We start from the raw sequence: 26,759 nt of genomic DNA on the forward strand, positions 1-26,759 counted from the left end.
ATGTAAAAGAACCCACGGCAACAAAAGGGTTGTTCCTGGCAAAATTCTGTAGAAAAATCCACTTTGACAGGAAAAACAAATAAAACTGCACGCAGGAAAAAATACAAAAAACTGGGTGGCGCTGTAGTGTAGCGACGCGCTCTCCCTGGGGAGAGCAGCCCGAATTTCACACAGAGAAATCTGTTGTGATAAAAAGAAATACAAATACAAATACTCACACAGACCTGTAACATTTTGTGTATGGCCGTTTTGTTTATTTATCCCACCATGAAGGCAGCTGTACTATTTTTGGGGATGTACATGCTGGATATGTTCTTGTTTTTATAACCCACCGAACACTGACACGGATTACAAGATCTTCAATGTGCATGTTTGATCTTCTGCATGCATATACACACAAAAGGGGTTTAGGCACTAGCAGATCTGCACATATGTTGACCTGGGAGATTGGAAAAATATCTCCACCCTCAATCCACAGTTCTGATGGGAATTGAACTGAGGAAACATGGGCAAGAATTCAGCGGTCGAATCGTTTGATCACTGTACCCATCCATGAGACTTACACAGTCACACCCCACAGATTCGTTACCCCTAATATGGTGCAGTTGGTTTAAACAGCATTTCATTTGAATAATGCCACAGTACAAATAACAAGGAATCCAACAGGACAACAAGAATGTTTCCAACAGGACAACAAGAATGTATGTGACATGTTTCTGCAGGTAGATATTCGAACATCATGGCAGTCATTAATATCTTCCCAAACACAAGTTATGACAGGCACAAAGGCCGAGTGATCAAAGCATTGGAATTTCTGTCTGAGAGTCCTTGGTTCAAATCCTGGTCACGGCACCTGATGGGTTAAGGGCAGAGATTTTTCTACTCTCCCAGGTAACCAGATGTGCAGACCCTGTAGCACCTGAAACACTTTTGTGTGTTGACCTATGCAGATCAAATGCGCGTGTTAGAGATCCGGTTATACATGTCAGTGTTCAGTGAGTTATGGAAAGAAAAGCAAACTAGGGACAGAAATTTTTGTCCTTTTCATGTGTGTAAAAAAAGAGCTCCCCCACGATGAAAATTCCCGTTTGCATCATTGTAGGAATTTTCCTATCACAGAATCATTAAATTAATGTGAAATTGTCATAAATGGATAGAATGTTCATTTTCCTGTCAGAAGGTTAATATCTACACTGTCTTTTTACTAGTTTGCATGTAAGATTTTTTTTTTTTTAAACTATTCTCCATGACCAAAACATCCTTTGGCAAATGATTGTCACTGAGCATGAAATAAGCTTGGCGCTGACAGGGTTACCGTAATTTTCAGGCTAAAAGGCGCTACTTTTTTCTTTTCTTTTTTTATTACTCAGATGTGACCCCTGTGTCTCATTGGCAGCATGTGCCTTATCTGTGTCTGAAAACTAAATTCTGACCATCACGCGGGGTGGCCTAAGACAGCAAACTCAATGACAACATTGATGATAACATTTGCCTGAAGGCTGTGAAATTGGAACAACAAAAAAATTTGAAAAAAAGAAAGCAGCAGACACCAGAGCAGGTAAACACACTAACAGACCCCAGTCAACAGGCAGACAACAGAGCAGGTAAACACACTAACAGACCCCAGTCAACAGGCAGACAACAGAGCAGGCAAACACACTAACAGAACCCCAGTCAACAGGCAGACAACAGAGCAGGTAAACACACTAACAGCACCCCAGTCAACAGGCAGACAACAGAGCAGGTAAACACACTAACAGACCCCAGTCAACAGGCAGACAACAGAGCAGGTAAACACACTAACAGACCCCAGTCAACAGGCAGACAACAGAGCAGGTAAACACACTAACAGACCCCAGTCAACAGGCAGACAACAGAGCAGGTAAACACACTAACAGACCCCAGTCAACAAGCAGACAACAGAGCAGGTAAACACACTAACAGACCCCAGTCAACAAGCAGACAACAGAGCAGGTAAAGACACTAACAGCACCCCAGTCAACAAGCAGACAAACAGAGCAGGTAAAGACACTAACAGACCCCAGTCAGCAGGCAGACAACAGAGCAGGTAAACACACTAACAGACCCCAGTCAACAGGCAGACAACAGAGCAGGTAAACACACTAACAGACCCCAGTCAACCAGCAGAGGAGGTAAACACACTAACAGCACCCCAGTCAACAAGCAGACAACAGAGCAGGTAAACACACTAACAGACCCCAGTCAACAGGCAGACAACAGAGCAGGTAAACACACTAACAGACCCCAGTCAACAGGCAGAAAACAGAGCAGGTAAACATACTAACAGACCCCAGTCAACAAAAGCAGACAACAGAGCAGGTAAACACACTAACAGACCCCAGTCAACAGGCAGACAACAGAGCAGGTAAACACACTAACAGACCCCAGTCAACAGGCAGACAACAGAGCAGGTAAACACACTAACAGACCCCAGTCAACAGGCAGAAAACAGAGCAGGTAAACACACTAACAGACCCCAGTCAACAGGTAGACAACAGAGCAGGTAAACACACTAACAGATCCCAGTCAACAGGCAGAAAACAGAGCAGGTAAACACACTAACAGACCCCAGTCAACAAAAGCAGACAACAGAGCAGGTAAACACACTAACAGACCCCAGTCAACAGGCAGAAAACAGAGCAGGTAAATATACTAACAGACCCCAGTCAACAAGCAGACAACAGAGCAGGTAAACACACTATCAGACCCCAGTCAACAAGCAGACAACAGAGCAGGTAAACACACTATCAGACCCCAGTCAACAGGCAGACAACAGAGCAGGTAAACACACTAACAGACCCCAGTCAACAGGCAGACAACAGAGCAGGTAAACACACTGACAGACCCCAGTCAACAGGCAGACAACAGAGCAGGTAAACACACTAACAGACCCCAGTCAACAGGCAGACAACAGAGCAGGTAAACACACTAACAGACCCCAGTCAACAGGCAGACAACAGAGCAGGTAAACACACTAACAGACCCCAGTCAACAAAAGCAGACAACAGAGCAGGTAAACACACTAACAGACCCCAGTCAACAGGCAGACAACAGAGCAGGTAAACACACTAACAGACCCCAGTCAACAGGCAGACAACAGAGCAGGTAAACACACTAACAGACCCCAGTCAACAGGCAGACAACAGAGCAGGTAAACACACTAACAGACCCCAGTCAACAGGCAGACAACAGAGCAGGTAAACACACTAACAGACCCCAGTCAACAAAAGCAGACAACAGAGCAGGTAAACACACTAACAGACCCCAGTCAACAGGCAGACAAAAACAAGTGGGATTCCGATCTAGTTTTCTGAAGATGACATCACTACTCGTAAAACGTCTGCTGTTAGCAGAGACAAAATGGAGGATTTCACTTTAATTACAGCAGATGCGGCTTCTCCAATGTGTGCGGCTTATATGAGCTCAAAATAACTTTTTTCATTAAGTTCAAGGGGTGTGCCTTATGCAATGCAGTGCCTCATAGGTAAAAAAAAATTACAGTAACTAATGTAGCCAACATAAAAATTACCCATTTAGCAACTAACCACTCGTTTCTCTTTTCATCTTCACACCACAGCTGAGCCAAACTTCCTGATTGAGCCCAAGAGTCAGACGGTAGACGAAGGTCAGACAGTGACCTTTGACTGCACGGCCGAAGGTCAGCCTCGTCCTGAGATGTACTGGTGGAAGGAGACCACGGAGCTGGAGTCTCAGGGACGAGTCACCATCCTGCCCAACAACTCTCTCAGGTAACTGACGTCATCTTCTGCTGCTGCTGCTTCTTCTTGTTCATGTCGTTGTTGTTGTTGTTCTTCTTCTTCTTCTCCTCCTCTCCTCCTTGTTCTTCTTCTTGTTCATGTTGTTGTACTTCTTCTTCTTCTTCTTCTCCTTCTCCTTGTTCTGCTTCTTCTTGTTCGTGTCGTTGTACTTCTTCTTCTTCTTCTGCTTCTCCTCCTTGTTCTTCTTGTTGTTCATGTCATTGTACTTCTTTTCCTCCTTGTTCTTCTTCTTGTTGTTCATGTCGTTATACTTCTTCTTCTTCTCCTTCTCCTCCTTGTTCTGCTTCTTGTTGTTCATGGCGTTGTACTTCTTCTTCTCCTTCTCCTCCTTGTTCTGCTTCTTGTTGTTCATGTTGTTGTACTTCTTCTTCTTCTCCTTCTCCTTGTTCTGCTTCTTGTTGTTCATGTCGTTGTACTTCTTCTTCTTCTCCTTCTCCTCCTTGTTCTGCTTCTTGTTGTTCATGTCGTTGTACTTCTTCTTCTTCTTCTCCTTCTCCTCCTTGTTCTTCTTCTTGTTGTTCATGTCGTTGTACTTCTTCTTCTTCTTCTCCTTCTCCTCCTTGTTCTGCTTCTTGTTGTTCATGTTGTTGTACTTCTTCTTCTTCTTCTCCTTCTCCTCCTTGTTCTTCTTCTTGTTGTTCATGTTGTACTTCTTCTTCTTCTTCTCCTTCTCCTCCTTGTTCTGCTTCTTGTTGTTCTTGTCGTTGTACTTCTTCTTCTTCTTCTCCTTCTCCTCCTTGTTCTGCTTCTTGTTGTTCATGTCGTTGTACTTCTTCTTCTTCTCCTTCTCCTCCTTGTTCTGCTTCTTGTTGTTCATGTCGTTGTTGTTCTTCTTCTTCTCCTTCTCCTCCTTGTTCTTCTTCTTGTTGTTCATGTTGTTGTTCTTCTTCTTCTTCTCCTTCTCCTTGTTCTGCTTCTTGTTGTTCTTGTCGTTGTACTTCTTCTTTTTCTTCTCCTCCTTGTTCTGCTTCTTGTTGTTCATGTCGTACTTCTTCTTTTTCTTCTCCTTCTCCTCCTTGTTCTGCTTCTTGTTGTTGTTCTTCCCTGTGCCCCATCTTTACCAGGGCACCGCCCAGTCTTTCGTGGGCTGCAACTCCCATGTTCACACTTATGTACATGAGTGGGCTTTTACGTGTAAGACCGTTTTTACCCTGCCATGTAGGCAGCCATACTCTGTTTTCGGGGATGTGCAGGCTGGGTATATTCTTGTTTCCATAACCCACCGAACGCTGACATTGATTACAGGATCTTTAACGTGCTTATTTGATCTTTTTCTTGTGTATACACATGAAGGGGGTTCAGTCACAAGCAGGTCTGCACATATGTTGACCTGGGAAATCAGAAAAATCTCCACCCTTTACCCACCAGGCGCCGTTACCGAGATTCAAACCTGGGACTCTCAGCTTGAAAGTCCAATACTTTAATCACTTGGCTATTGTGCCCATCTCAGGCCTGTCCATTCTTGGACATTCTGGGAGTTGCAGCCCACGAACGAAGAAGAAGAAGAATCGTCTATAAATTGTGACTAAATGTTTGAAAAAAGAAAAAGCCACCTGTGATTTCTTCAGCACTCTATCAGTACAGCATTTATGATGCGGCTGTCCAACCCTCAGTATCCAGTACAGAGCATGGTGACAACATTCAAGGTGTTATATGTGACTCCCAGTAATCTGTAACATTAGTTGTGTAAGTTATAGACCATTCTGCAATAGGAAACCTTTCAGTTTTCCTTTCATTGGTAAAATGACTGAGCACCCCTTGCTGCTCCATTATTGCATTCCTTTTTTTCACTCTCTCTCTCTCTCAAACCATTCCCACTCCCTACATCTGGAGTGTCGGCCTAGTGGTAACACGTCTGCCTAGGAAGCAAGAGAATCTGAGTGCACTGGTTCAAATCCCACAGTCGCCAGTATTTTCTCCCCCTCCTGGCAAAAATCTGTAGAAAAATCCTCTTCAATAGAAGAAAACCAAAAAACCAAATAAAATTGCAGGCAGAAAAAAAAAGGGTGGTGCTCTCGGTGTAGTGACACGCTCTCCCTGGGGAGATCAGCCCGAATTTCACACAGAGAAATCTGTTGTGACAATACAATACAATACAATACAATACCATACCAAACAATACCATACATCTGCCCCACTTCTGCTCTCTATACCGAGTGTGTGTGTGTGTGTGTTTGCACATATGTGTGTGTGTGTGTGTGTGTGTGCTGAAATGAATGAATGCATACATCTAAATCACCTTGTGGCGAATTAACAATAAGCCAGTGATAAGAAGTGTGTTTTGTGTTTCAGAATTGTGGCGACTCAGCTGAACGACACAGGCCTGTATCGTTGCTTTGCCAGCAACCCTCTGGGCAAGACCTTTGTGGAGACGGTGTTGAACGTGGTAGGTACGTACTGTCCAGCACTTCTTTGATGACGATATAGCTTGCCTTTTTTTTTTGTTTAGATATTTTAATCTTAAACCATTTGCAGAGACCCAGGCTTTGACACACAGCCAACAGGCCCCGGAGGTATTCGCTGAATAGTTCTTGTTAGCGGGGCGCACGCCAGTGACTCTTCTGAGAGTCAACAGAGAAGAACAAGAAGAATTTGCATAATATGTTAGATAATCAAACACTAATTATTAGATAATCAAACAGTATTTTTATAGCTGTTATCTCCAGCTTCACAGTTTGGAAAGATAGAAGTTTTTGGTCGATCTGTTTGATTGCTGTTCATATTCTCAGTTGAATTATTTTTTGAAAATTTGTAATGTAACTTCCCGGGTTACCAAACCTAAACTGGTTGTGTTTTATTTGTGGTCAGAGAGAGAAAGTTTTTTTGTTTTGCCTTTCTTGTTAAAAATCTCTTCGTCATACACTGAGAGCTGACAACCATCTGAGCCATGTCACAGTCATTAATTTCCTTTGTTATTGATTTCATGTATATATAAGTTGATATGCATGCAAATTTTGCCATATGATAATTTGTGATCACATTGCAAGAAACCTGATAAAAGAATTAGAACTGAATGTTAATATTAAACCACAAATATCCCCACAGAATGTATGACTAATTTTTTAACCTGCTATAATTGATTAGTAAGAATGAACACATACAATTTAAAGATACAGAAAAGCTGTTTGAAAAAGAAAGAAAAACAAGCGAAAAAAGATTGCAAGATACAGTTGCAGAGATTTCTGGTAGTTACTGTCATATTCAGTCATGGACATGAGTACATTTTTATGATGAATCATTGTTGTTTCTGAGAGTTCTTCCTATTTGTAAGACTTTAACAAATGGCAGTCTTCATTTTTAAGCCAACTGAAATGTCATGGTCACATCCCTATGTGGGAATCCTGTTCGTCCCTCTCTCTCTCCCTCTGTATTTCCAACATGTTATTCACGTTGCACAGTGCACGGCCGCTACTCCGACTGGGGCAACTGGGGCGAGTGCAGTGCTACGTGTGGTCAGGGCATACATTATCGCACCCGGACATGTGACAGTCCTCAACCAATGAATGGAGGCCGTGACTGCGTGGGAGAGCGCCGAGAGTCAGCCTCCTGCCAGCTGACACCATGCCCAGGTAAGGTTTAACTCTTTCACCACCAAGTTTCTGTATGAAAATCACTCCCCAGCGCCAAACATTAAAACAATGCTCTCAGTTACAGACAGACTTTGGTTCATGTCAAAACAACAGAATGGACTTGTTTACTTCAAACTTGGTCAGGGGACAAAGGTTAGTCATTAGTCATTGTTCTACTGGTGGGAAACTGGCTGCATCTGTTGAACTTTGTGACAGTGTGAAAAATAGTCTTATCAACATGACCCCCTGATATCGACAAAAGTTGCCTATGGCGGTGAAAGAGTTAATGGAATCCCACTCGCTGCCAAGTTGAAGTGGTTAAGTCACACGCTGTGATGACTGGGAGTAGGCAGGTTCGAGCCTCATCATAGGTGGGTTTGTGTGGGGTTTTTTTGTTTTTTTGTTTTTGGCTTGTAGCTGAATCTTCTCCATAGAGCTGAGTGTGCTGTGGACAAATGGGAAGACTGGGACCACACAGTCAAGGGTCGTCCACTTCATGGATGCGTCTTTGGGGGTGTTGCTTTAGTTTCTGACAAAACACAGTGAGTGTCTGTATCTGTAAATTGAACTGTTGGTTCCGTGAAATTCTGCATTGTGGACAGCAACTGGCAAATTGGCGGTCATGGCCTACTACATTTGGTTTTGGCTGTTGCCGTAGATGATGTGCAAAAGTAGGGCTTTGCCATGCAAGACTCTCAAGGGATTTTACTCTCTCTGAACTTCCTGGATATGAAAATTTGTTTGAAATTATGGCAAAGTGAGCTTTTTTTTCACTCCTCTCAACCTGCTGCCTTCAAAATTGCCTGGTCCAGGGACGACAACTCAGTAGAGTTTGCTTGGTCAGAAATGTGTTAAAGAAGATTTGTTTCCTCGGGAAAAAAAACAAAAAAAATCAGGAGAGGAATGTCATAATAATGATAATTGTGGATACTTATATAGCGCCTATCCTCAGTCGGAGACCAGGCTCTAAGTGCTTTACAAACTTGGGGTTATTTGGACAACAGGCTGCCTGTCTGGGTAGACCTGACTGACCGTTGCCATTTGGCGCTCATCATTTGTTTCCTGTGTCATTCAATCAGATTTCAGGCACACACACATACACACTCAGACATACATGTAACATTTTACGTGTATGACCATTGTTTGTTTACCCCACTATGTAGGTAGCCATACTCTGTTTTCGGGGGTGTGCACGCTGGGCATGTTCTTGATTCTATAACCCACTGAATGCTGACATGGATGACAGGATCTTTAACGTGTCGTATTTGACAGTCACTGTGAATTGTATCCCCTGTCACACAGAGGACGGAGAATGGGGCAACTGGCAGCCCTGGTCATCGTGCAGCGTCAGTTGCGGTGCTGGACAACGTCAGCGACAGCGACGCTGCGACAACCCCCCTCCCCAGCCTGGCGGACGTCCGTGCGAGGGTGACGACGTGCAGACTGACCGCTGTAATGATGGACCCTGCCCCAGTGAGTTTGCTTCTTGATTGTGTCAGTGTTTGTTGGGGATGTCAAGGCGTTTCTCTGTGTCAGTGTTTGTTGGGGATGTCAAGGCGTTTCTCTGTGTCAGTGTTTGTTTGGGATGTCAAGGCGTTTCTCTGTGTCAGTGTTTGTTGGGGATGTCAAGGCGTTTCTCTGTGTCAGTGTTTGTTTGGGATGTCAAGGCGTTTCTCTGTGTCAGTGTTTGGGATGTCAAGGCGTTTCTCTGTGTCAGTGTTTGTTGGGGATGTCAAGGCGTTTCTCTGTGTCAGTGTTTGTTGGGGATGTCAAGGCGTTTCTCTGTGTCCGTGTTTGTTTGGGATGTCAAGGCGTTTCTCTGTGTCAGTGTTTGTTTGGGATGTCAAGGCGTTTCTCTGTGTCAGTGTTTGTTTGGGATGTCAAGGCATTTCTCTGTGTCAGTGTTTGTTTGGGATGTCAAGGCGTTTCTCTGTGTCAGTGTTTGTTTGGGATGTCAAGGCGTTTCTCTGTGTCAGTGTTTGTTCAGGATGTCAAGGCATTTCTCTGTGTCAGTGTTTGTTCAGGATGTCAAGGTGTTTCTCTGTGTCAGTGTTTGTTTGGGATGTCAAGGTGTTTCTCTGTGTCAGTGTTTGTTTGGGATGTCAAGGCATTTCTCTGTGTCAGTGTTTGTTTGGGATGTCAAGGCGTTTCTCTGTGTCAGTGTTTGTTTGGGATGTCAAGGCATTTCTCTGTGTCAGTGTTTGTTTGGGATGTCAAGGCGTTTCTCTGTGTCAGTGTTTGTTTGGGATGTCAAGGTGTTTCTCTGTGTCAGTGTTTGTTGTTAGGACAGGATAGGTCAGAGTAAGGATGTTACAAACATTCTGACGATTAAATCCTCAGAGACGATGCAGGCGAGTCCCACACTTTATTTACGTTATGTTGACAACAACGATTAGACCCAGTGTGCATGCTCTGTATTATGGAAGAGTTCCTTTCCTTGGTTCATAGGTTATGAGTTCAAGGTCGATCTCAACTGGACTCTTCAAGTCAACCAAACATTTGTGTGAAAGACTAATGAGAGGAAATCCAAAGGAGGGGTGAACTCACTGCAGACAGCCAGTAATCTCCTTGTGGTTTGCCACAGACTGCCCATTTGGAACGGTTTGGGGGGGAACAAGAAATTAACTCAATTTAATGACTTTTTTTTTTTAGAACAGGTTAGTGATACATTGAGGCAACTGATGTCAAAGCATGAGCTGTCCTGCCCTAGTTTTTCAGCTTGTGTGTGTGTGCTTTGTGTTTGTTGTGAAAGTACTTGGTCTTTGTTAACATTGATGAGCTGCAGAGGGGCTGGTCAGAAACTTGCTTTGTGGATACCAGCAGAACAAAGATTTTCTGTTCTGACTGCTGCTTTCAAAAAAGAAATAGGTGTAGAGTGCTATATTATTAGCTTAGAGCATTGTCATTCTGAAACATCCTCAAACATACACACTCAGTTAGCGACAGAAATTGGGAGTGAGTGGAAAAGAACAAGCAACACAAGATTTAACACACCAGAGCAAGAAAAAAAACCCAGACGCGTGTAGGCTTTCGCTGAATATTAAAAAGTACAGAATTTGTCCTTCATAAAATCACACTGGAAACAAACAAACAAACAAAAATGTGTGTGTGTGTGTGTGTGTGTGTGTTAGTTAGATAGATAGATATTTTGAACATTGTTATTTTGTAACAAGGTAGATTAAGAAATTTCTAAATTTCCAGTTCCGGATTCCAAAACGCTGGTATGAAAACATAGTATGATGCACATTTCCGGAACATCAAGCCAAGAGAGAGGGTTAATTAGTCACACACAGACACACAGACAGGGGTTACCCCTTGTGATAACAAACAAAGAGCCATACCGTGACAGAATATCATGTGTTGCAGTTGACAGGTAGTGGGGAGCATGGGAGAGAGATAACTAGTGACACAAAGACACACAGACAGGGATTACCCCTTGTGATAGCAAAGAAAGAGCCGTACTGTGACAGAGTGTTCTGTGTTGCAGTTGACAGGTAGTGGGGGGAGCGTGGGAGAGAGGTAACTAGTGACACAAAGACACACAGACAGGGGTTACCCCTTGTGATAACAAACAAAGAGCCATACCGTGACAGAATATCATGTGTTGCAGTTGACAGGTAGTGGGGAGCATGGGAGAGAGATAACTAGTGACACAAAGACACACAGACAGGGATTACCCCGTGTGATAGCAAAGAAAGAGCCATACCTTGACAGAGTGTTCTGTGTTGCAGTTGACAGGTAGTGGGGAGCGTGGGAGAGAGGTAACCAGTGACACATAGACACACAGACAGGGATTACCCTGTGTGATAGCAAAGAAAGAGCTGTACCGTGACAGAGTGTTCTGTGTTGCAGTCGACTGGGCATGGGGAGTGTCTGAGAGACTTTAAGTAGTCATAAGATAAGATAAGAATAACTTTATTATCTCCAGCTGGAGAAATTTGGTCAGGTGCATTATCACAACATAGACAAGTAAACAACATGGGGACCATAACTGTAAAAGTCAACAACAGCTTTTACGAATATTACGAAGATACAAATGTAAAAAATATCTTGTACACCGTTTCATACATACATCCACACACTGCAGGTAATGACTAGTATTCTTAATGTAAAAACAGAAAGAATTAAGAAACATTATTTGAATATAATTATAAACATAGCCAACTTTTCTGCACATTGATTATAATAGACAGATAAGATAAGAATAAAGATACGTTACGAAAAACCGCAACCAGATAATCAGCACACAACTGCACCCACCCACCCCCCACCCACCCCACACATGCAGATTACTTGATTAAACAAGAGTAATAAACATAAGTTCTCAAATAAAAGCATTTCACATATTCACTTTTAAAAACATTGCAATTAATTATTACATCATAATTATTAACAGAAATATATTTTGATACACAGACGGACAGACTGGGATCACCCCCTGTGATAACAAAGAAAGAGCCGTACCGTGACAGAGTGTCCTGTGTTTCAGTCGACAGGTAGTGGGGGGCATGGGAGAGAGGCAACTAGTCAAGTTTCAAGTTTTAATTATCCTTTCACTCCTATTGGAGTATGGAGGATTACTGCAAAATAAACTTTTCATGCCCAGAACAAACATTTCCAAATACACAACAATGTCACATAAAACTTGAGAAAACACAAATGTCTTTTAACTCCAAAAGTATAACTAGGCCACATTTGCAAATCTAATCATCATACTTACAGCTAAAATGACTTTTTTGCCTCCTTTGAGCATATTACAAAAATTAAAAACCAATTTTGGAGACATATATTTTTTTAGGAAAATATCTATTTCGTAACTGATCATAATTGGGACATTCCATTATAAAATGAAACTCATCACCAATCACAGACATGTTACAAATCTTACAAAGCCCATTCCATTATAAAATGAAACTCATCACCAATCACAGACATGTTACAAATCTTACAAAGCCGTAACTCTCTTGGTATGCTTTTGTGTCTCACACACACAGAACACACAGACAGGGATTACCCCTTGTGATAAGAAACAAGAGTGTCCTGGTTCACAGTCAGCGGGGAATGGGAGGCGTGTGAGAGAGGCAACTAGTCACACACAGACAGGGATTACCCCTTGTGATAAGAAAGAAGAGTGTCCTGTGTCACAGTCGACGGGGAATGGGGGGCGTGGGAGAGAGGCAACTAGTCACACACACACAGAACACACACACAGGGATTACCCCCTTGTGATAAGAAAGAAGAGTGTCCTGTGTCACAGTCGACGGGGAATGGGGGGCGTGGGAGAGAGGCAACTAGTCACACACACACAGAACACACACACAGGGATTACCCCCTTGTGATAACAGACCGGAGTGTCCTGTGTCACAGTCGACGGGGAATGGGGGGTGTGGGAGCCCTGGGGCCCGTGCAGCTTGTCGTGCGGGGTGGGGGCCCAGCAGAGGCGACGCCAGTGCAACAACCCCCGACCCCAGTTCAACGGCGCCCCCTGTCAGGGGGAGGAAGTGCAGCAGCAGCCGTGCCGCAACCAGCTGTGTGCAGGTCGGTGTGCAGGAGGAGGAGGGGGTAGGGGTGTGGAAGGTATTGTATTATATTGGATGGGTGCAATAGCTGAGTGGCTAAAGCATTGGACTTTCAATCTAAGAGTCCTGGGTTCGAATCTCGGTAATGGAGCCTGGTGGGTAAAAGGTGGAGATTTTCCGATTTCCCAGGTCAACGTATGTGCAGTCCTGCTTGTGACTGAACCCCCTGCGTGTGTATACGCAAGCAGATCAAATACGCACGATAAAGATCCTGTAATCCGTGTCACTGTTCAGTGAGTCATGGAAACAAGAACATACCCTGCATGTACACTCCTGAAAATGGAGAATGGCTGCCTACATGGCGGGGTAAAAACAGTCATACACGAAACAGCGCACTCGTGTATATAGGAGTGAATGTAGGAGTTGCAGCCCATAAACAAAGATGAAGAAGAAGAAATATTTTATTGTATTACTCTTTTTTCATAAGTTTTCTCTGTGTGAAATTCGGGCTGCTCTCCCCAGGGTGAGCATGGTGTTGCTACACTTGAAAGAGCCACTCTGGGTTTTTTATGTATCTTTTTTTTTCTGCATGCAGTTGTTTTTTTTTTGTTTTCCTATCAGAGTGGATTTTTCTTACATAATTTTGCCACGGACAACCCTTTTGTGCCGTGGGTTCTTTTTCGTGCGCTAATTGCATGCTGCAAACGGGACTTTGGTTTATTGTCTCATCCGAATGACTAGCATCCAGAGGGGGGCTAGTGAGCTTTTGGGAACCATCCCAGTGCCAACTGTCCTAAAGCCCTCTTGGCCGAGAGAGTGGGGATGTAACTTGGGCAAAACACTCTCCTCTATAATTAAATTCTAGCCCAGATAGTCGGAACAGCAGTTTCCTCCTCTGCTGTTCTGGTGGTCATAGTCAGACACAACTGACTGTCATACACATAGAGATGCCAACTCCTGTCAGGTGTTTGTAGGAACATTTTGAATTTGGTAGGAACATTTTGAATTTGGAAGGAACATTTTGAATTAGGGTAGGAACATGAATTTGGAAGGAACATTTTGAATTTGAATTTGGTAGGAACATTTTGAATTTGGAAGGAACATTTTGAATTAGGTAGGAACATTTTTAATTTGGAAGGAACATTTTGAATTTGAATTTGGTAGGAACATTTTGAATTTGGAAGGAACATTTTGAATTAGGTAGGAACATTTTGAATTTGGAAGGAACATTTTGGTAGGAACATTTTGAATTTGGTAGGAACATTTTGAATTTGGAAGGAACACTCGGACTTTGAGCCACATCAGCAATCCACTGGGCACAAACGCTGTTTGATCGAGATGCAGCTTGAGTTTGCCACATTCTCTCTTTTGTGGGCAAACGATTCAGCTGATTCGTACACTCAGTGCTGTTTCAGTGTAAACACACAGGCGATTAGCTGAGCATCATCATGTGAGCAAGGTTAGTAGTGACTGCCCTGGCCTCGCGCTCAACAGGTCTAGAGTGTCTGGGTGTGGTTCGTCCATCGGGATCGACGAGGACCATCTAGTCATCCTGGGGGTGGGTGGGTTGGGCTCTGTGGGTAGGCTCAGTGTCTGGGTAATGTTACGACAAGGGAGCATATGACCATGTGATGCAATTGAAAATGAACTTGTCAGAACAATGGTGATGTTGGCGTAATGTCGGAATGAACTGAGATCAAGCGTAACAAATTATGGCGAAATCGTAACAGTTGGCATCTCTGTACATACATTAGTATTGTAAGTAGTATCATTACCCGTCTGCTTTCAGTGGACGGGCAGTGGGGGCTGTGGCTGTCATGGTCGCCGTGCAGCCTGTCGTGTGGCGGAGGGATACGATCCAGACAGCGGCGCTGCGATAACCCCCGACCCCAGTTCAGCGGGGCCGAGTGCATGGGTCCGGACGCGCAGCGTGACTACTGCAACAATGAGCCTTGTCCTGGTGAGGGTCGGTGATGTGTGGCTGTGGTGTTGGTGATGACGATGACATTGATAATAACTGGGGCAAGGAATGGGGGAAGATTGTAGTGTACTGTATTACTTTTTTGTCACAGCAGATTTCTCTGTGTGAAATCCGGGCTGCTGTTCCCAGGAAGAGCGTGTCAATACACTGAGAGCACCACCCATTTTTGTGTATTTTCTGTGCCTGCAATTCTATTTGGTTTCCTCTCGAAGTACATTTTTCTGCAGAATTTTGCGCCAGGGACAGCCCTTTTGTTGCTATGGGTTCTTTTATGTTTTGTTTAGTGCATGCTGCACATGGGACCTCAGTTTATCGTCTCATCCGAATGACTAGCATATAGATCACCACTCCAGGTCTGGTGGAGGGAGAGAAAATACTGGCAACTGTGGGGTTCAAACCAGTGCGCTCAGATTCTCTCACTTCTGAGGCGGACTACTGCAACAGTGATCCTTGTCTTGGTGAGGGTTTGTGATGTACAGCGATAGTAGTGATGATCATGATGACATTGATGATTACAGTAATAACAATAATGATGATGATAGAGATGAGGATGATGTTAAGGCAGAACCTTTGTTGCAATGGAGGGAATAGATAATGGTGATGGTGTAAAATAACACTGATGATATTAAATAATGATGTTAATAGTGATCATATAGACTAAATGGTCATGATGGTGATTATAGAATGCGATGATAGTGTTATGATGATATGGTTATAGTGATGGGGATGTTATAATAAACATAATCATGTTGATGGAGATGTTATAATAATGATGTGTATGGTGATGGAGATGTTATGATAATGATGATTATGGTGATGGATATGTTACTGTCATGATGGTCATATGGTGATGATTATGGTGGCAATTATGTTATTATAATGATGATTGTGGTGGTGATATGATATGTTGTAACGATGGTTGTGGTGGCGACTCAGAATGAATGCTCAGTCCATAGAACACAGCTTGAGGTATGAATGACATTTTTCCTTGCGTCCGTCATCCTATTTATGGGTAGAGGTGGTATTGATGACAAAGAGAGTACTGTTAGTTTCACTGGTGACAGTGGTGACCATGTGAACTTTGAGATACTTTTTTTTTTCTCAAACATAAATCTTACGCAGGTGCATGAAGGATATTGTGGTAAAACAACAATAACAATAACAGCGACAATGACGACGATGATGATGATGACAGCAGCCGTCACTTTCACTACTCTGTCCCACAGTGCACGGCAACTGGGTGGGGTGGTGTGTCGTGGTAAAACAATGATGATGATAATGACAGTGATGATGATGATAACAGCCGTCACTTTTACCACTCTGTCCCACAGTGCATGGCAGTTTGGGTGGTGTGGTGTGTCGTGGTAAAACAATGATGATGATAATGACAGTGATGATGATAACAGCCGTCACTTTCACCACTCTGTCCCACAGTGCACGGCAACTGGGCGGGGTGGTGTGTCGTGGTAAAACAATGATGATGATAATGACAATGATGATGATGATAACAGCCGTCACTTTCACCACTCTGTCCCACAGTGCACGGCAACTGGGCGGGGTGGTGTGTCGTGGTAAAACAATGATGATAATAATGACAGTGATGATGATAACAGCCGTCACTTTCACCACTCTGTCCCACAGTGCACGGCAGCTGGGTGGGGTGGTGTGTCGTGGTAAAACAATGATGATAATAATGACAGTGATGATGATGATAACAGCCGTCACTTTCACCACTCTGTCCCACAGTGCACGGCAACTGGGCGGGGTGGGGAGCGTGGGGGCGCTGCTCACTGACGTGTGGCGGAGGACAACGCAAACGCTTCCGCACCTGTTCCAATCCCTCCCCCTCCAACAACGGCCGCCCCTGTGTGGGTTCTGCAGAGGACGCAGACACCTGTAACCTGACCCCCTGTCCAGGTGAGTCGAGATCAGTCACCTCAGGTCAGGTTGAAATGATCTTTATTGGGGGTAAAACTGTAAGTGTACACAGCTTTTATTTTTTTATTTTTTTTTTTTGCATCGTGCACTCAGGATAAACAGAAGAAAAGATGAAATAACAAGAGGCAAAGTCCCCATGACTCACTTGTGCTTTGCGCTTTATCCAGTAAAGAAATCTTTAGGAGAAAAAACAATAGTTAAAAAGTGTTCTACATTAAATATGATAATTGAATAGATAAATAGCTATATATATATATAATGATAATAATAATAGTAATAATGATAATAATAATAGTAATAATAATAATAATGATGATAATAAGCTTGGGGGAAAAAAAAAGAGCATGCGAGCGGGGTCGAACCATGCATGTTCAGTTCTGAAGCAAGCAGACTAATCCCCACTGCTGCGACGCATCTGACGTCATTTGACCAAATATAATATTTAAAGCAATGTTGTTGCTTTCTTCTTTGTGCGATAAATAGACGTGATTGTATTGGACGTAATAACGCCATTGGAGTGATGGCCCAGAGGTAACACATCCGCCTTGGAAGCGAGAGAATCTGAGCGTGCTGGTTCAAATCATGGCTCAGCCGTTGATATTTTCTCACCCTCCACTATACTTTGAGTGGTGGTCTGGACGCTAGTTATTCAGATGAGACGATAAACCGAGGTCCTGTGTGCAGCATGCACTTAGCACACATGAAAGAACCCATGGCAACAAAAGGGTTGTTCTTGGCAAAATTCTGTAGAAAAATCCACTTCAACAGGAAAAACAAATAAAACTGCATGCAGAAAAAAATACAAAAAAAAATAGGTGGCACTGTAGTGTAGTGATGCACTGTCCCTGGGAGAGCAGCCTGAATTTTACACAGAGAAATATGTTGTGATAAAAAGAAATATAAATAAATACAAAATAAAAAATACATTTGAACCATGTTTTTGTGTGTTTTATTGTATCTCAATTATTCTTTTATTTCGGCGGTAAAGGAGACGTTGCCATGACTTCAAGCACATTGCAACACATGGTAATCTCTCGATCTGCATGAACCAGTCTACAATGGGCTGGCGAAGAAACAATCGATTCAGTTTTTCTTTTATGTTAATTCCAGTCAATTCAGTGTCCACTTTAGGATATTTATGTACAGTAAACACGTCAGTGGTGTAGTTAGTATCACTGTATGTGTTCTGTCCAGAATTTGCATTTCTTTCCTTTTAATTGTGAACAAGAAAAACGAGGTGATGTCTTCTCACCAAACACAACCTACCTTCCAGCAAGTCAGTGGGAAGCGGTTTTTAGAATTTTCAGATTTCGGAACGAACCTTAACGAAATAAAACTGTTAATCATACGGAAATACGGCTTGGTTTAGGAGACTTACAACCTATTATTGGTACGACTCTGAAGGTTTTTTTTCATACTATTTTTAAGCCAAATTTGGTATTGGCAGACAAAAATATTTCCAGAGAAAATGGCAATGTTAAAGTTTACCATGGACACACAGACATACATACATAGACACACACAGACACAGACACACACACACACACACACACACACACACACACACACACACAACGGAACACCGGGTTAAAATGGAAGAAAGAAACGAAAAAAAGTGGTAACATGTAAACCAACCATCACAAGCAATACAAAAGGAGTTGTAACCAGGGAAACAAGAATTAATACCAACACAAATAGCAAATGAACATGTGCACATTAAGCTGACACAATTATGAGACAGAAAAACAGCTTACATGGATATCGTGATTATTGAAGGTGAAAAAGAGCAAGAAAGACATAGAGGGACAGACAGACAGCAACCTTACATGGATATCGTGATTATTGAAGGTGAAAAAGAGCAAGAAAGACAGAGAGGGACAGACATGACAGACAAGACAAGCAGCAATACAAGGGTCAAAGTGGAGGGAGGGAGGAGGAGGAACTCGGAAAGTTTAATGTACATCGGCCTTGGGCCACAATACAATGGGGAAGGGTGGATTGGTGAGGTTGTATATAACATTGTGTTATCCATAGCAACAACAACAACAAAAACAAGTACAAACTGAATGAATACATACTTAAACAATGTGCCCATCATATAGACATGTGTTTTTATATAGTATTTCACCATGCTTGATCACTGACTGCAGATTAACTTTTTCCTTGTATTGATAGCATGGAAAATATATCTTGATACATTATGTCTGTGATTGAAATTTGTTGCTCCAAGTAACACATGCAAGGGGAGTGTGTGTTGCTTGTACTGCTGATGGTCTTCTTCTTCTGCGTTCACTTGTATGCACACGAGTGGGCTTTTACGTGTGTGACCGTTTTTACCCCGCCATGTAGGCAGCCATACTCCGTTTTCAGGGGTGTGCATGCTGGGTATGTTCTTGTTTCCATAACCCACCGAACGCTGACATGGATTACAGGATCTTTAACGTGCGTATTTGATCTTCTGCTCCCATATACACACGAAGGGGGTTCAGGCACTAGCAGGTCTGCACATATGTTGACCTGGGAGATCGTAAAAATCTCCACCCTTTACCCCACCAGGCGCCGTCACCGTGATTCGAACCAGGGACCCTCAGATTGACAGTCCAACGCTTAAACCACTCGGCTATTGCGCCCGTTGCACTGCTGGTAGTGAAAAGTGATTCACACAGTGGCTGGTTTGTCTTGGGAGAAAGGAGACTTCATGCAGTGGAAGGAAGATTGTGAATGAAAGGTGGGGTGGGGGAACGAGGGTTGCAAGTTGGAAAAGGGGTGCTGGTATTACAAACTGATATGGGGAAACGTCGGGGGTGGGTGGAGGGGGGTGGGGGGAGTGCGTGCGTGCGTGCGTGCATGCATGCGCACGTGCATGCATGTGTGATGATTTCTTAACGGTTTAATATTTTTTTTCCATTTATTAAATTTGTCTTTGTGCTTTAGAAGTACGGAGGCTGCATGCAATAAGAGGAAGATAATGAAAACATTGAGAGGCTGCATGCAATAAGAGGAAGATAATGAAAACATTGACGAAAGGGCAGAAAGTGAGGGGGGGAGGGGGGGGGTGAAGGTTTCAAGTTGGAAAGGGGGTGGTGATATAATGAACTGGATATGGGAATTGTTGTGTGTGTGCACACGTGTGTATCTGTTCTTAATGCTTTTTTTTTTTTTTTCAATTTATTAAATGTGTGTGTGTGTGTGAATGTGTGTGTCTGTACCTGTGTGTGTGTCTGTGTATGTATGTGTGTTTTTTTGGTTTTTGTCTCTGTGTTTGTTATGTGTTTATGTCTGGCTTTGTAAATGTGTGTGTGTGTGCGCTCGCGCATATCTGTGTCTGTGTGGCGATGTGTAAATCTGTGCATGTGTGTGCCATCTGTGTGCTTCTCTGTGCGTCTGTATGAATGCATGCATGTGTGTGTGTGTGTGTGTGTGTCAGTGGAAGGGTGGTGGCAGGAGTGGAGCGTGTGGTCTGAGTGCAGCCGGACGTGTGACGGAGGGACCCAGGAGCGGCGCCGGGTCTGTCAGCCCCCGCAGCACGGGGGGCGCCCCTGTCTGGGCGACTCCACTGAGGTCAACAACTGTAACACCCAGCCCTGCAGCAGTGAGTGGATCGACTGATGATGAGAATGATTGTTGATGATAATGATGACAATGATGATAACCTCCACCCAGGTCAGCAGCTGCAAGACCCAGCCCTGCAGTGATAAGTGCATCGACTGATATTGTGTTGTGTTGTGTTGTATTGTATTGAATTGTATTGTGTAGTGTTGTGTTGTGTTGTATTGTATTGTATTGTGTTATATTGTATTGTATAGTGTTGTTTTATGTTGTGTAGTATTGTGTTGTGTTGTGTTGTGTTGTATTGAATTGTATTGTGTTGTGTTGTGTTGTACTGTATTGAATTGTATAAAAAAAAAAAAAATCCCCAGAAACCTCCCTTCTATATGTGCAAAAGCCCATCTTGTTACAGAAAGTGAAGTGGCAGCGATTTACATGCTGTTGCATCCTCAGAACTTGAGCTGTAAAGTGTAAACAACAGTTTTCCTGTTGTCTTCAGAATCGACTTTGTACACAGTTAAAGAAAAGATTTTTTGTACACAGTTAAAGAAAAGATTTCACAAGTAAAACAGTGAAAGTCTTTCGCTCTTCTTTTCTCTGTTTTTACTCCTATTTGTGCTAGGAAAAGAAAAATATTGCGCCTTGAAAATTTTCATCGTAGCGCAATGCAGTTTTTATTAGTGGATTGCGTGGTGATACCCTGCTACATTGAAACTGTGTGTCATGTGTATAATGGAACTGTTGGTGGTGGTGAACTTTCAGTTGAAATCTTTCACCGCCAGAGGCTTCTTTTGTTGACATTGAAAGGTCCCATTGATAAGGCCATTTTTCACATTGTAACAGAGGTCGACAGCTGCAGCCAGTTTCCTTGCCAATAGAACAATGACTAACCTTTGCCCCCTGACCAAATTTGAAGTGAACAAGTCTGTTGTCTTGTTTTGACAGAAACCGAAGCGTGTGACAGAGAGCATCGTTTTTAAAATATTTGGTGCTGGGGAGTGTCTTTCACACAGAAACTTAGCAGTGAAAGAATTAACCTCCAAGAGAAGATTTCATGAACAAAAGATCCAAAGGAAAGTCTGTGTAACCGGTTTGTCGTTTCCCGTACTTCTGCAGGACAGCCACAGAAAGCTGAAGGAAACCTGATCGGCTATGTGAACAACGTGGACATTGTGGACGCCACCATCGTGGTGACTGTCATACCTGGAGATCGCGGAACCAAAGTGACCGGCGTCGTGCGCAACGTGCCACCTGAAGCAGGTACAGGTGTGAAAGGCTGTCGGTGTGTGAGAGGTGGTGGTGTGGTGCGTGAGTCGGGTCGACTTATGGGTATTGTTATGTCTCAGTACTTGGCATATGTCACAGATTGACATAAGTTTACATTTGGTCCAACAGCAAAGTGAGAGCTGTATTATCAATGGTTTCCCCAGTCAATTGGAAACCATTTACAGCTTAGTCTTTTGTGAAGGACTATGACTCTCAAACTAGGAGGCAAAATTGCACTGGCTGTTAGTGCTGCAGCCTTGTGGGCTAGTTGGCCTTTGGGAACCATCCCAATGCTGACTGTCCTAAAACCCTCTTGGCTGAGAGAGTGGGGATGTACTTGGGCAAGACACTCTCCACTGTAATCAAATTCTAGCCCAAATAGTCGGAACAGTAGTTGCCTCCTCTGCTGTTCTGATGGTCATAGTCGGACACGACTATCATATATGTCTCAGTGTAGGGGGGGGGCCGTGGCAGAGTTGGTTAGGCGTTGGATTTGTGATCCAGCGTACACCATAGTTGGGTCAGTCTGCCTTTTCCTTCTCTGAATCTGAATTTTCTTTTGTTTTTTCCTCCTTTTTTTGATTTTTTTTTTTTTTAACACTCATTGTGTTTCAGACATTGTGATTATTTTTTAAAGAAAAAGTAGGAAATAATGAAATGATAGTAAGACTGCAGCAAGTGTGTAAATTGATTTTTTTTCTTTCATTGTTTACAGTTTTATCAGTTTTATACATGAAAAGTGGTCAGAGTTCTTTCAAAAAAAAAAAGCAAAAAAAAAAAAGCAGTGAATAAGTGTTCTTTTCTTTTTACCATAATGTTTAAAAATTCCATATTGACTACACTTTCAGCCAATCACCTTCAGCATCTGATTTCACTGCTGAACCCTGTGTACTGGACGACGGCGAGGGAGGTGGACGGAGCGGTCAATGGCTACACTCTGACAGGGGGAGAGTTCATGAGGGAAATACAGGTGGAGTTTGCTACAGGTAAGCAAAGCTTGTATACACACAGCAGGTTTATAGATGCAGGCTATCTCTGTGAAACGATGGAATTCTGTCATCAGTTCTAGTCAGTTTCCCTGTTGTTTCCTTTGTCATTCAGAAAGAAGATGTATAAGTGGTAGTATTCAGTGTGTTTGGCACCACGTCTGATGCTTGAATGTTTTTATCGATTTATATTTTGCCTATCATTTTGTAAGCTGTTCTGCTGCATGCTGTTTTCAATTGCACATTATCATCTTAAAGGCATCAGTTCAATTTAATTCCTCAATATGAGATGATAGAGTGATTCTGATTCTGATTATATTGATGCGTAATTCAAGTGTTCTTAATATACTAGAGGAACTGTCATCTTCATAACAGAAGCTTTAAAGTTGAAGTTGTTAGACATGTACATGCATGTGTGTCTCAACCCCTAGTTATAAACTTTGATCAGTAAAACAGACTAAAAAAAAAAAAAATCTTTTTTTTTATGTTCTAAGGTAATTTTTTTTTTCTCGTTTTCGTTTTCAGGTGAAATTTTGAAAATGTCTCACTATGCCAATGGAGTGGACCGTAATGGCATGCTGACCTTTGACATCATCATCCGAGGTGAAGTGCCAGACCTTGGCCCCATCCAGTCGGTGTATCTGGCTCCGTACAGAGAACAGTACATCCAGACAGGACCTGGTGAGTTGAGTTGATTTGATTTGATTTGTATGGCACCTATCATCGGTCAGAGACCAAGCTCTAAGTGCTTTACAAACACAGGTCATTTATACAACAGGCTGCCTACCTGGGTAGAGCCGACTGATGGCTGCCATTGGGCGCTCATCATTCGTTTCCTGTGTCATTCAATCAGATTTCAGGCATGCACACATACACATTCAGACAGACATGTAACATTTCGTATGTGTATGTCCGTTTTGTTTATTTACCTCGCCATGTAAGCAGCCATACTCCGTTTTCAGGGGGGTGCATGCTGGGTATGTTCTTGTTTCCACAACCCACCGAACGCTGACATGGATTGCAGGATCTTTAATGTGTCGTATTTGATCTTCTTCATGCATACACACAAGAAGGGGGTTCAGGTACTAGCAAGTCTGCACATATGTTGACCTGGGAGATGGTAAAAATCTCCACCCTTTACCCACCAGGCACCATTACCCCCCCGAGATTTGAACCTGGGACCCTCAGATTGAAAGTCCAATGTTTTAACCACTTGGCTGTTGCGCCCATTGGCTGCTCTTTGTCAGCTGGTCTGGACAACTGTTTGCATGGATGTGTTCACACCTCTACTGCTTTCTCTCTCTCTCTCTCTCTCTCTCTCTCTCTCTCATGGAATGCTTTTGAAAAGTGAATTGCAACTTAACCATGTTGTCAACAATACCCCCTCCCCGCCCCCACCCCATTGATATGGCTCCCCTTGTATTGTGGCCCAAGGCCGATGTACATTAAAACGTTCGAGTTCTCTCTCTCTCTCTCCTCCTTCTCTCTCCCCCTCTCTCTCTCTCTCTCTCTGGGTACCTTTTGTTTTCTGTTGTTTTTGGATCTTTTTCCACTTTTTTTTTTGGTCCCGGCTCTTCTTGTTTGTTTTTCTAACCCAGTTGTTGTGTGTGTGTGTGTGTGTGTGTTGTGTGTGTGTTTCTAGCTGTAATTCTTGTTGTTTTTTCCCCAGCTATTGTTCTTGTCTGTGGTTGTTGTTTTTCAGCTTTTTTTTTTTTTTTTCTACAGCTCTTATCCTTTTTTTTTCCAGCTCTAATTCTTGTGTTTTTTTCCAGCTTTTGTTGTTTTGGTTGGTTTTTTTTTCATCTCTTATTCTTGTTTTTTTTTGGGGGGGGGGGGGGAGTCTAGCACTTATTTTTGGTATGTTTTTTTTTTTTTTTTTCACAGCCTTTTCTTTCTTTTTCTTCTTTTTTTTTCCCAGTTCTTATTATTTCCTCAGTTCTCATTCTTGTTTTCTTTTTTCCAGCTCTTATTCCTTCATTTCTTTTTTTTTTTTTTTTTTTTTTAGTTCTTATTCTTGTTTTTGTGTGTGTGTGTGTGTGTGGTTGTTTTTTTTGTGTGTTTTTGAGGTTTTTTTATATATAATTTTTTATCCCAGCAACTAAAGTCTTGTTGGTTTCGTTCCACTTCCAGGCACCATCTACGCCCACTCCACCCGCCTGATGACGGCGGACGGCCTGACCCTGCCCTACGCCTGGAACCACACCATCACGTACGAGGAGTCGCTGGGCCACATGCCCTACCTGGTGCAGGAGCTGCAGACGGAGGACATGACGGTGGAGGTGATGCCCGACCAGCAGTCTGTCACCTTCACCCTGCAGGCCTCCATACAGCCAGGTTGGGGGCCCGGGGGTGGGGGTTGGGGGGGGAGGTGGGGGTTGGGGTGGTGTGGTGTGGTGTGGGGATGTGTGGTGTGGGGTGGTGTGGTGTGAGGATGTGTGGTGTGGAGTGGTGTGGGGATGTGTGGGTGGTGTGGGGTGGGGTGGTGTTGGGATGTGTGGTGTGGGGTGGTGTGGTGTGGTATTGGGATGTGTGGTGTGGTGTGGTGTGGGGATGTGTGGGTGGTGTGGTATGGGGATGTGTGGGGTGGTGTGGTGTGGAGATGTGCTGTGTGACTGTCCTGATCCATTGTGTGACTGTCCTGATCCATTGTGCTGTGTGACTGTCCTGAACCATTGTGCTGTGTGACTGTCCTAATCCATTGTGACTGTGTGACTGTCCTGAACCATTGTGTGACTGTCCTGATCCATTGTGCTGTGTGACTGTCCTGAACCATTGTGCTGTGTGACTGTCCTGAACCATTGTGCTGTGTGAATCCATTGTGCTGTGTGACTGTCCTGATCCATTTTGCTGTGTGACTGTCCTGAACCATTGTGCTGTGTGACTGTCCTGAACCATTGTGTGACTGTCCTAATCCATTGTGACTGTGTGACTGTCCTGAACCATTGTGTGACTGTCCTGATCCATTGTGTGACTGTCCTGAACCATTGTGCTGTGTGACTGTCCTGATCCATTGTGCTGTGTGACTGTCCTGATCCGTTGTGCTGTGTGACTGTCCTGATCCGTTGTGCTGTGTGACTGTCCTGATCCGTTGTGCTGTGTGACTGTCCTGATCCATTGTGCTGTGTGACTGTCCTGATCTGTTGTGCTGTGTGACTGTCCTGAACCATTGTGCTGTGTGACTGTCCTGAACCGTTGTGCTGTGTGACTGTCCTGAACCATTGTGCTGTGTCTCCACAGGAAACCCCAGCAACCAGTGTCCACTTGGGTTTACCCATGATGAACAGGGGGCTTTCTGTCAAGGTAGGTGTCTTTTAGTGTGCATAGATTTTTGGAAACTGGTGGATAATTTCTGTATTGTTTATGTTAACCGTACCTTTCACACGCTCTACATATCACTCTGCCGGAAAGCTCTGTGTTTGGTATTTTCTTTCTGCTAAGGTTGTTATCTTAGCCGTTCTTTATTGTCCAAAGATTTGGGGAATTAGTGGGTTATTTCTGTGTGTATGATGATTTGTTGTAAATATCTGTATCATAACTTTCACTCACTGTCTCCCGCTCTCTGTAACTGATCTCACTGGTGTTCCGTCTTCATGTTTATCTGTCACTGATTTTCTGTATCATATCTGTTTGCCTTAGTCTGCACTCTCTCTCTCTCTCTCTCTCCCCATTTCTCTCTCCCTCCATCTCTCTCTCTCTGAAAGCTCAATCCATCTGCTTTCTGTAAAATACAAATGAAAGTGATAAAGATGACATGAAGTTTTTTTTAAACTAGATTTAATTTTTACACAGAAGGAGCAAGACGTGGTTTTGAAAGGTCTTTTGACATTATTTTGACTGAACTTTTAACATAGTTTGGCTTCTCTCTGACTGGTTTTAAATCTCTGATGGGTTTTCAGTCTAGAAAATGGCTCCTTGCAGTCCGCTGGGCAGTAAACAAGATGGTTTTATTTGAAGTGTGGAGAGCTGTATGAATATATTGCAGAGCAGTCTCCTTCAAAAACAATGATAATGATTACAGATGACAAGCGTACACGCTTATCACCGTGCAGTCACTACTGTCATAATGCACATCCTTTGATAATGTCGATGATGATAATGATTACAGATAACGACAAGGTTACAAGGTTATCACCTTGCCACTACAGCCATAA

General features: G+C 43.3%; 1 protein-coding gene across 2 annotated transcripts in view; it reads left to right on the forward strand.

Annotated features, from left to right (window-relative positions):
- LOC143289929 (hemicentin-1-like) overlaps positions 1–26,759 on the forward strand; it is a 226,991-nt gene that overhangs the window by 170,358 nt on the left and 29,874 nt on the right. For both annotated transcript variants that reach the window (XM_076599184.1, XM_076599186.1), the window contains exons 48-60: positions 3,599–3,770; positions 6,093–6,190; positions 7,199–7,369; positions 8,672–8,842; positions 12,737–12,907; positions 14,678–14,848; positions 16,616–16,786; positions 20,235–20,399; positions 21,473–21,616; positions 22,471–22,608; positions 23,134–23,289; positions 24,739–24,942; positions 25,846–25,908. In XM_076599184.1, coding sequence (XP_076455299.1) covers positions 3,599–3,770; positions 6,093–6,190; positions 7,199–7,369; positions 8,672–8,842; positions 12,737–12,907; positions 14,678–14,848; positions 16,616–16,786; positions 20,235–20,399; positions 21,473–21,616; positions 22,471–22,608; positions 23,134–23,289; positions 24,739–24,942; positions 25,846–25,908 — 1,995 coding nt within the window. The remainder of the gene's footprint in view (positions 1–3,598; positions 3,771–6,092; positions 6,191–7,198; positions 7,370–8,671; positions 8,843–12,736; positions 12,908–14,677; positions 14,849–16,615; positions 16,787–20,234; positions 20,400–21,472; positions 21,617–22,470; positions 22,609–23,133; positions 23,290–24,738; positions 24,943–25,845; positions 25,909–26,759) is intronic.

This window comes from Babylonia areolata, chromosome 14 (genome assembly GCF_041734735.1).
Source record: "Babylonia areolata isolate BAREFJ2019XMU chromosome 14, ASM4173473v1, whole genome shotgun sequence".
In the NCBI taxonomy this organism is placed as follows: Eukaryota; Metazoa; Mollusca; class Gastropoda; order Neogastropoda; family Buccinidae; genus Babylonia; species Babylonia areolata.